General features: G+C 40.3%; 2 protein-coding genes across 2 annotated transcripts in view; one reads left to right on the plus strand and one right to left on the minus strand.

The window, feature by feature from the left end:
- The window catches only part of LOC128878068 (uncharacterized), a 35,308-nt gene extending 27,173 nt beyond the window's left edge, over positions 1-8,135 (minus strand). The window contains exon 1 of the mRNA XM_054125915.1: positions 7,763-8,135. The gene's annotated coding sequence lies outside the window, so the exon portion shown is untranslated. The remainder of the gene's footprint in view (positions 1-7,762) is intronic.
- LOC128878058 (DNA ligase 3) overlaps positions 1-11,704 on the plus strand; it is a 63,078-nt gene that overhangs the window by 28,511 nt on the left and 22,863 nt on the right. The window contains exon 3 of the mRNA XM_054125886.1: positions 1,400-1,717. Coding sequence (XP_053981861.1) covers positions 1,400-1,717 — 318 coding nt within the window. The remainder of the gene's footprint in view (positions 1-1,399; positions 1,718-11,704) is intronic.

Here is an 11,704-nt window from a genome sequence, read left to right on the forward strand (position 1 = left end):
TACCAGGCTACTAGTCTAGACTACTCGTTCTCTAGATACTAGACTACCCGATTACCAAATTACTAGATTTTTAGACTGCTAGACTGCAAAATTACCCGGGTATCAAGCTACTAGACTATCAGACTATTACTTACTGCTAACACTTGTGTGTTAGACCACAAGACTAGCAAACTCTTAGTCCATTGAAATATAGCCTGTCCAGATCACTATACCAATGTATTGTAGATAAGACTATGGCACTGTATTATATACTATTACTATGTAAGTGTGGTATTACTACATTCTTCTGCTAATTTCTGCAATATACTAGAATTATATATTATTACTAGACTGCGGATCTTTATGCAAACTAAAATCTTTGTAAACGTGTCTACAAAAATGAAACCTAAATAGAAATTTATTTTATTCTGCCAATATTACAACATGAACTTTACTTTCAATCTTTTTCATATTCCTGCATATTGTTTGCATTTTGTAGGTTCTTGTACATTCCGATTTCCTATAAATTGCATAAAGATCCGCAGTCTAATTATTACGATAACAAGTAGTATAGTACTTAAGCAGTTCATGGCGGTCGAATCGTGGATACTTTTTAGCAGTTTCGTTAGTTCTGAATGTTGATCGCGTACTCGATACCGATCGCGAGTTTCACACTTGCTCTCGTCGCGGCGATAACGAATATTCGAGTAGTTTCTCGACAAACCGCGGAACGGCCGGTGCGCTTATCGCGCGACGTGGAACGAGCGGAAACGTATTAATTGCCGTTCAATTAAATCGCGCGACGTACAAATTGTACGGGCCATAAATCATGTTTGGAGCAGTGTATCGCCTATTAGAGCGATTGAACGTCTCCCGTTCTGGCGACTATTAATACGGCCGTAATTGATCCTCGGAAATCGAGCGCCACGATTATAACGACCCCGTTATGATCTTCGCGAATCAATGAGAGAGCCAATTACCAGATTCTCCTGTTCGAAGGGATTCCGTGTTCGAGCATGGATTTCTTCCCCGTATTCGTGATGTCTGCTTCGAATTACGGGGAAATGCATGCTGGAAACATCAATCGAACGCGTAGAGTAATTGACGATCGGAATAATTCTGATAATTATAAAATAAAAAAAAAAAAAATTGTGTTAAGTATGTAGCATGGAAGTTTAAATTGTAGTATTATATGTCCAAGTAGAGTGTATTATAATAATAGAACAATACGCTAGTATGGTAGCATAATGTTACAGTGCCATTGCGATATAATATTATAGTAACATTGTACTCTAATAATCTGGTGATCTAAAGGCGCGGTACGAGAACAAAATAGATCTCTTCTACAAGTAAATTTAATTTCGTTCAATTTTCAGTTCTCCCGCATTAATTTCGAATTCGTCGAATGTTTTTCTGTCAGGCCCGTTCAAGACTGTAAAAGCGAAGAAGGATGAATCAGTTTCCCCGAAGAAACGTAAACCACCCCCCAGCGAGTCTAACACACCAGTCAGCAAGAGGGTAAAGCAAACGAAAGAGAACAGCGCCGCGTCCTCCAACGAGGATTTGCCGTCTACTTCGAGTTCGAACTCGAAGAAAGGTCACGAGACAGAAACAGGTCCGCACAGAGACGACACTTTCCATGAGTTTCAGAGGGTTTGCCGCGACGTGGCCAAAGTTGACGCCTACACCGACAAGACGGCTGTCGTGAAGAGACTGCTGACTAAAGGATCGGATGGTGGTAAGTCTTTATAGTTGCGAATAGCAACTATTCTCTTCTCTCGCTTCGACGCATTGCTCACTGCAGGGTATAGTTAGGTTCCGTAATTTGTAGTAAATCATAGTTACTGTACAATAGAGTACAGTATATTTAGTATACAATGTAGTACAAGTTGGTAAGTATATACTACATGTAATAATATAATAGTACGGAAAATAGTGTAATATGGTACGTATACCATATGGTATGTACTGTATGTAGTAGTATATTTAGCAACTACTTTCGACTACTTTTCTCTCTCGCTTTGATGCATTGGCTACTGGAGGCTATAGTTAGACTCGGTACTTTATATTTAATCATGATTAATGTACTCTAGAGTACAGTATATTTAGTATAGAATATAGTACAAGTTGGTAAGTATACCATATATACTATATATAATAATATACTTAATATATAATGTAGTATAATATGGTAAGTATAGCTTATACTATACGTACTAGTATATTTAGTATAAAAACGTAGCATAATCTGGTACATATACCACATACTATACAGACTAGTATATTCCTATACTACTTCAACATTTCTAAGCGTCACTTCGCCACGCTATTCAAGTATCGAGTTTTCCCAGCACTTACGAGAGCTTGAGAAAAAAATGACACGCAGAGTTCATTTGATATAAGACAACACCTGTGCCAAACTCGTTTCGCTTTAATAAAAACTTCGCGGCCTACGTTCTTTGTCCGCGACTTCGACATCCACGATAGACCTGGATCAACGTTCAAAGCCGTTCGCCGATCGAATTGCGTCGCGTTTTGTGGGCGTCGACAAATCGGAAACGACGCGCGCCGCGACCCGACCGAATTTCGTAATGTTCACAAGGGGTCAAGGTTCCCGCCGTACTCGCGCGACTTGTGAATTACCAGTCGAGTTAAGCTTCACGCGAGCGAACCCGTACGTTATAGTCACACTAGTCTGTGGTATAAGAAGTTATAGAGCAGTAGTAGTTCATGATAGAGTAGGCCGTACTATAAGAACTTATGGTACAGGAGTTTAATGTATAATACACAAGAACTCATAGTGCAGTAGTAGTTTATAGTATAGTAGGCCATACTATAAGAACTTATGATACAGGAGTTCACTGTAAATATGGACTCCGAGTGTAGTAGTAGTTTATAGTATAGTAGGCCTTCCTATAAAACGTATGGTATAGGAGTTTATTGTATATAAATACTCATAGTGTATGAGTTTTTTAGTGTACTCAGTATATGAGTGTTTATAATACTTTTTTGTAGTACATAGTATAGTCTACTGTACAAACTTGTGGCATCAGAAGTGTACTGTATATAAGAACTCATAGCGTAGCAGTAATTTATAGTATAGTCTACTATACAAACTTGTGGCATCAGAAGTGTACTGTATATAAGAACTCGTAGCGTAGCAGTAATTTATAGTATAGTCTACTATACAAACTTGTGGCATCAGAAGTGTACTGTATATAAGAACTCATAGCGTAGCAGTAATTTATAGTATAGTAGGCTATACTATAAAAACTGCTGTTATACGAGGTTACTGATAAGAACTCATTGCAGTAGTAGTTCATAGTATACTAGGCCATACATAAAAACTCGTAGTACGCTGTAATCACTGTACTATAATTACCGTGTAATTATTGTATAATACGTAACTAACAGTATACAAATAACAGTATACAAATTCAAAGTATAATATTTTTCAGCATAAAACTATAGTACTTTACAGTATAGTAGGCCACCCTCTATGAACTCATGGTATACTGTATAATCACTGTATAACAGCTAACAGTGTACAAACTTGAAGTATAAAAGTTTTATGTATGAAACTGTTACTATATAGTAATTTACAGTATAATAGTTCACAGTATAAGAACTTATAGCAGAGTAGTTTGAAACGTACGGTTTTGAGAAAGAGTCCCATGCGTTTCTCACCGAAATTCCCTATAATTTGTCAACGATCGATATGTCGATAGAACCCAATGGGCGGGTGGAGAAATATTCGACACCCTCCATTGAGTGACACCCTCGTCGGCGCATTAATCGCGTCGCGGATGAAAACAAGCGGGAACGGACAAACAAACGTCGCGTCGCGTGACGGGATCCGTGACCGTAATCGAGTACATCTGCACGCAGTTGCCCGTCGAGATAGCTCGAAAGATTATCGATGTTTTGGTGACCTTGATAAGCGACGGGGAAAACGATGTGTCGAAATCGGTCGCGCGAAATTGGACAACGGTGTTACGGCACCCGATGTCTTCACGGCGCCCGGACGTATCCTTGCGCTTGATAAATCGGAATTCTCGCGAGTTTGACATCTTACATAAATGTGATACTTGTATATGGACGCGTATACAAACACACATCTCTATAGATACGTATATCGTGACAAACAGACTTTCAATCGATAACAGGACAATAAAATTGAGTCCGAAACATTAAAAAGACAACTTTTTTATCGCGACACCACTTTTAAATGGCGCGTTCGTTAGGCTTGCGTTCGTGTCCGTCTCAAAGTGGGAATATACCATGACACACCGTCGGAACTATCAATGAGCTATCAGTCACACTTTCTGCGTAAACATAGTCCCGTTTTTCACGCCCCCTTTCGCGCTTGCCCCTACTTCCCGATTATTGTTCCCCGTTCGTGTCTTTCTTCTCACCTCTTTGCCCCGCGCGTCATTTCTCACTGACCACCGCGTCTATTCGTTGAGGTCGGACAAATACGATATCCGGAATCGGATACAAGGAAACCATTAATCAATCGACCGTGCAGATTCCTACCATTCTGCGCTTCGGCAAGTGGAAGATTTTTAAAAGGGTTATCTGGCTCAATGAGATGGGGGATACGTGAGCTTGCCGAGCTTCGATGGCCACCGTCGGGGATGCCGAATCGACCTCCACAGGGTGAATGACTACCATCGTCGTACGAGACTTACGGAGACTTACGGAGACTTTCGAAGCGCGCGAGACTCGCGAAGATCGTCGAAATTTGTAAAAACTTTCAAAGTATAGACACTCATAGAAACGTAATATTCGTAATATTAAAAAGATATCGAGACGTTCGAAATATTTGAGACTCACGAAGCCTCTCAAGACTCACTATGAGGACACTCAGCACTTGTGACGACTTTCAAGATATTCACAAGCTACTGCGACTTTGAAGACTTCCAGGACTCATGGAGAGTTTCAAGACATTCAAAACTGACGAGGAACGGGTGGATTCACGAAGACTTTCAAAGTCTACGAACCCTTTCGAAATATTTGAGACTCACGAAGCCTCTCAAGACTCACTATGAGGACACTCAGCACTTGTGACGACTTTCAAGATATTCACATGCTACTGCGACTGCTTTTGAAGACTCCCAGGACTCATGGAGAGTTTTAAGACATTCAAAACTGACGAGGAACGGGTGGATTCACGAAGACTTCCAAAGTCTACGAACACTTTCGAAATACTCAAAAAGTCGCAAAGACGTTCGAAATATTTGAGACTCACGAAGCCTCTCAAGACTCACTATGAGGACACTCGGCACTTGTGACGACTTTCAAGATATTCACAAGCTACTGCGACTTTGAAGACTCCCAGGACTCATGGAAAGTTTCAAGACATTCAGAACTGACGAGGAACGGGTGGATTCACGAAGACTTCCAAAGTCTACGAACCCTTTCGAAATATTTGAGACTCACGAAGCCTCTCAAGACTCACTAACACTTCGAGGACACTCGGCACTCGTAGTAACTTTCAAGATATTCACAAGCTACTGCGACTTTGAAGACTCCCAGGACTCATGGAGAGTTTCAAGACATTCAAAACTGACGAGGAACGGGTGGATTCACGAAGACTTTCAAAGTCTACGAACACTTTCGAAATACCCAAGAAGTCCTAAAGACTTTCAAAACATTCGAGACTTATGAAGGCTTTCAAGACATTAAAATCTCACAAAGAATTTTTACTCAAGACTCACGAAGACGTTCAAGAAATTGAAGAGTGACCAAGGCATTCAGAATTCATCAAGACTTTTAAGACAATCAATTCACACGACGACTTGTAAACTCTAGTACGACAATGTATAAATTCAAGACTCACAAAGTCTGTCATAGTCCACGAAGACTTGGAAGACATTCAGCATGAAGACTCGCGAAAACAGTTCCTAAAGACTCATCGAGACATCGATGACACATCGCGCTTCTTCAAACCCTCCTTAAACCCTTGATCTCGAGCAACGCAATTGCAATTAGAAACTTTCCAATCGTGTTCGCGACTCAAACGCCCATTGATACCCGTGACTCGTCAATCGACGATGATCCAACAGCGCGAAATTGTTTTTGCAGAAACCGCGAGTTAACTTCTGACACGCCACAGATTGCGGTTAGCTGATTTCTGCCCCGCGTCACATACACTTGACCCACTGTTCTCTGGGTCTATCTGCGGGAAATTTTCCGCTTCCAAAGGAGCCATTAAACGCCAGTTTGCGATATCCTTCGAGGCATCGGTCGCCGAGTAAGAAATACGAAGTGTAAACGTCTTCCAGCGAAGAGGTCGGACGTTCATCCTTGAATCTTGGCTCGGCAAATATGTTTCAAACCTAAAGCTACTTGTTAGCAACATTCGTCCCGTGTTCTTTAAAAAGAAGGTCCTGTCGATCACAGGGGACGATCGGTGAAGCAGCCACGGCTAAAATAGATCCAAGTTTCTACTTCCACTACGTTCAATCCGGGTATAACAAAATTATTTCCACGATACGAATTCCCTACGGGTGATTCATGTCCAAGTTGTGGCGAAACTAGGGCTGCGAATAGCAACTGTAATGCGTTGATGTTGGATTGTCACGAGCACAATCTCTCCTTCGTTCGATGTCGGGTACATTTTGATTCAGCGTTCAGAGTGTCACAGATGCAATGTGGTACGAGGGATGGATAAAAGGATAAGATTCGATGGGTACGCTGTCTAGATTGTGTATACCCCTGATAAGGAGAAGAGAAGATGAAACTCGATGGGATACACCTGGAGATATTCACTCTGTTTAGACGATTACTTTTAGTGTTCTTAACACTTAGCCGACCGCACGCGCCACAGAGAACTGTTCGGTTTCCACCGCGCGCGGGAAAGCCAAACTGCGCTCTCCACCGCGCATTTTTCGGAAGTAGCACGGAGTGAAATTCGCTATTTGAACTAAAAAAAGTTCGAGAACTAGTCATGTGAGCAATTATATTTCATGCCAACAATTCCGTTTAACGATTTCACATATTATTTATACAAAACATAAAATTAAAACTAAAACCGATCGGTCGGTTAAGTGTTAAGACTACCCAACTGTATATCATGTGTAAACATTTTTATTGTCTTCGAAAGAGGTTCTTGAGGTACGTACAATTTAGCCTAAGGAAGGACAGTTTTTTCAGAGACGTACACCCCCGTCCATAAACATTGTGAATAATTAATGTGAAACTTTCTCTTTCTGGATTCTACTTCGAATACGTAATTCACTAACATTTAATGTTACTAAATCGTGTAATATTACAGTACCGGGTGCCACAGAGAACGCATAGAGTGGCATCTCATAGAAACTGTGATATCGTTTAGGTAGAAAAGTTCGAAAGAAATCATCTGAAGAAAGCATTTACGACGAGATATTACAAAATAAGTAATATTACTTTGGACACACGAAGGAATTAATAGGTAGCTTGCCACGATTGCTAAAAGAAGTTTTAAGAGCACACGTTGGTTGCGTTAACTGAATTGTTTTTTTATCATTACTGATAAGACATTAACATTAACTATTGATCAGATATACTCTCTGACGCAACGCTAATTAAATGCAGAAAAAATGATATTTTTTTTGGATACTTATTCCAATCGAGGAAGTTATATATATATATATATATAAATATTTCTAAGTGATCATTTATGGATGAGGGTGTACTTACGAACTGCATAAAAGTCACTACACAAAAAATCAATTTTCTCTTCAGAGATGTCTGGTCCACGCATTTGTCAAACAGATCGTAACTTTTCGATGATACTCACTGTTATTTGAAGTCTGTTCCCGATGATTAATCCCTTGCTCTTTGCAGAAGTCTCAGTCGATACGCAAAACAGGGGGTGTCTTCGACGACGTCGCGAAACGTCCTCTCCTCTCTCGGCTCTGATCGACGCGTTGTCTCGTCGAACGGGTCGATTCGAGCGTCCCGCGTTATTCACCACCGTTGCTTAGGTCACTCTATCACCACTTTATCGGCGTTGTTTCTCTAGGCAATAGTTAGAACGATTCTCGTACATAGGGTTACGATGATTGTTAAATGGCTCTGTTGATCGATGACGTTTCAATCTGAAGTGCGGTTAGATACACGCGGCACATTCACCGTTTAGCGACTATTGGTCCCCGGGGCTGTGCACTGGTGTCTTATAAGCTTAGCCTGTCCCCACCTAATCATGTCCGGTTTGTAAACGCGATGTCGAGCCCCTTCTCGTGCAGCCAGCTTGGCTCCAGACGCTCGTCCATTCTTTCCTTCGTTCGCCACTCGTCTCCATCCTCCCACCGTTCCCTGGTGCTCTTATCACCTTCGTCTCGCCTCGTTTCATCTTGCCCAACCCGCTTTCAATTCGTCTCATCTGGCTCCCGTGTCGTTTCTTCGCGTGGAAGCCTCGTCGCTCCTCTCGCGTACCGATTTTCCCGCCCAATCGTCTTCGCGCTTCCAATCGCCGATCCCCTCGCGATTATTCGACAACTGCGTCGCCGTTTGAGATTAGTTTGTTTCATCATCAGGGTCATCGGCGAACGACGATCGGAGCTTGCTGAAATCGTCGTTCCTCCTTGCTTCTTGGAACATTGGGAATTGTCCGGGATTTTTTTGAGGAGAGAAGTACGCGATGTATTTGACTGAGATTCTTTGTCATGGTTAGTGCATTTATGGAGACTTTTCATGATTTTTTGGGGGCAATTCGATGGAAGGGTTAACGAGTTATTGGTAATATGATGCGAGGATATTATTATATGGCGATATGAAGATGTGATGATCTGATAAGTATGTGACGATATGGCGACGTGACGACGTGACGATGTGACGGTATGATAATATGATGATTTGAGGATGTGACAATACGATAACATGACAATATGACGATACAACGTGACGATGAGACGATGTGACGAAATGACATATGACGATTTGAAGACTTTGCAACAAGATAATACAAGAATATAACAATATAACAATGCGACAACGAGACAATACGACATGACGACGTGACGATGTGACGAAATGACATATGACGACTCGAAGACGTTGCGATAAGACAATACAATAATATAACAATGCGACAACGAGACAACGTGACAATATGATAATACAACATGACGACGTGACGAAATGACATATGACGATTTGAAGACTTTGCAACAAGATAATACAAGAATATAACAATATAACAATGCGACAACGAGACAATGTGACAATATGATAATACAACATGACAATATGATAATACAATATGACGACGTGACGAAATGACATATGACGATTTGAAGACTTCGCAACAAGATAATACAAGAATATAACAATATAACAATGCGACAACGAGACAATACGACATGACGACGTGACGATGTGACGAAATGACATATGACGACTCGAAGACGTTGCGATAAGACGATACAATAATATAACAATGCGACAACGAGACAACGTGACAATATGACAATAAGAGAATACAACATGACGATATGACGATGTAACAATATGCCAGTATAACGATTTGAGTATGGAACGACGAAACAACTTGACAATATAACAATATAACGACGCGCAAACACGACAATACAACGTTATGAGGGACAATGAGGATGTCTACATGCCATATCAACGCTTAAAATGATGATGTCGGTGGTTATAATAATAACGATGACGCGGCCACTGACAATATTTAATGACGAACAGATTACCGCGAATCTCGATCGCCGATCGATCTCCAAGAACTGTGCCGTGATTGCGAGAGTCCCATTCAGATAAAAACGCGTCTCTTCGTGACCTTTTCGCGCTTTTTTTCGGTTTCTATGGTGGAGAATCGGTTAATCTCGAGACTATCGGTGCCCGAGGACCGTCTAGTCGACGAGCAATTGGCGGCGCCGAAAAATTAATAAAGATAGACGGTTTATCGGTTCGCAAATGTGACGAAGAATAAGCAATCAGTCGTTCGTGGCTTCGAGAATCGACGAAAAACATTTGTCGTCGTAGTTGTGGGTTGCTCGAGTAACTTTCATCGTGGCTTGTCTCACCGGGGGGTGAGAATGATTTTTCCTTGAATTTTTATGGATCCGTACCTAAGGTATCCTCGGGACCAAAACAAGTGTTTTCTTTTTTTGAGAATGTTATACAGTGGGTCGTCCAGAAAGTTCGTGCCGATTTTTAAGAAAAATTCAAAGGCATATTTGAATTTTGATATGTATTTATTGAATTACATAAATACCATTTTGTTCCATGACCTTTTCATCTTTTAAGGGATGCACCCATGTTAATTGTTTTCAACCATTCCAATATAAACAGACGTGTACCACCTATCAAGAATCGCCACGTACTTTCCAGACAACCCGATACTATTATGTATATATACATTTAAATGAATATTTAACGAATTGAATTATATTTAAAAGAATGTGTGTATATGTACATGAATGTATATAATGTTTAATAATTGTACAATTTGGGAAGCATTGTGGTTAACACGTTTGCCACCACGTGCCACACAGTTGCGGATGCGTCAATTCGCAAAAGTCGCCGATATCGCATCCACGTGACAACGACGATTTCCTATTTCACGTTCGTATAAGCAAACGAAGTGGGAACTTTAGACCGGTGTCGTATTGTCTGTGTCACATTGTTGGAAATAATCAGTTGACCTACTAATACATTATATTCGAACAAAATCGGTATCACGAGCTGCGCTACATCTTTCAAGTCCTAAGAATCGAGCGATATCTTCAATTTTTGTTTTTGTCTCGTGGGAAATTATTTGACACCGTATATACGTACTTATTCGCATCTTTTGTGGAGTAGATCAACATCTGTAACCTACCATTTCCGTTACTCTTTTCCACTGACTTTACAATATTATCACCGTTATTTGTATTCTCGTTTTATGTTTATGCGTGTTTGTATCAATTTTGATTAAAAAAAAAAAGCTATGTATATATTCAACACTCTTAACATTAATGTACTTTCGTATGTATCTTTGTGTGTACATGTTTAGCAGAAACAAAGCTCCATGAAGTTTCAAATGGTTAATAAAATAGAAAAGAAGATATCGATTTGATACCTCACGAATATCGATTGGTTTAATAAAAGTTCACGCTACAAACGAGATAGCTGTTGCGTCGTTGAATGTAATATCTGAGATGTTTTGTTGTCCAGGAAAGACGCGTTTGATGACGCACCCATTACACCGTATTATCATCTTAGAATTGTATGGATAGATCGTCGGAGGTCTTACAAATATTATTGTTTATGTGCTTGCGTGGAATTTCATCGAGTTTACCAACACCGATGCCCCCACGACGGCGCGATGTTGCGCGAAACGCGACGTAATTTCGACCGAATTGAAAATAGAGTGGGGCTCTGATCGAATACTACAACGTTACAATATTTTTTAGGTACTATTCGAGTGGTTGAATAAGGCTTGAATAATGATTGAAGTAACGAGTATTGAAATATCGTTGTTGGAGTGGTTAAATGATGATTGAAGTAATGAGCGATCGAATGCAAGTGAATTAGAGCGAATTAAAGTATGTTTTGCCTTTTAAATGTTGTAACGTGTATTTGATTTTTGTATTCCATATTTACATTTCTCAACGATGTATCTTCAGTCTGATTAAAAATAATACGCGTCAAATAATGATCAAATAGGGAAAATTCGAATATAATTATTCGAATGGTTGAATAATTATTGAAATAACGAGTATTGAAATATCGGTAT

This window comes from Hylaeus volcanicus, chromosome 6 (assembly GCF_026283585.1).
Source record: "Hylaeus volcanicus isolate JK05 chromosome 6, UHH_iyHylVolc1.0_haploid, whole genome shotgun sequence".
NCBI classification, from domain to species: Eukaryota; Metazoa; Arthropoda; class Insecta; order Hymenoptera; family Colletidae; genus Hylaeus; species Hylaeus volcanicus.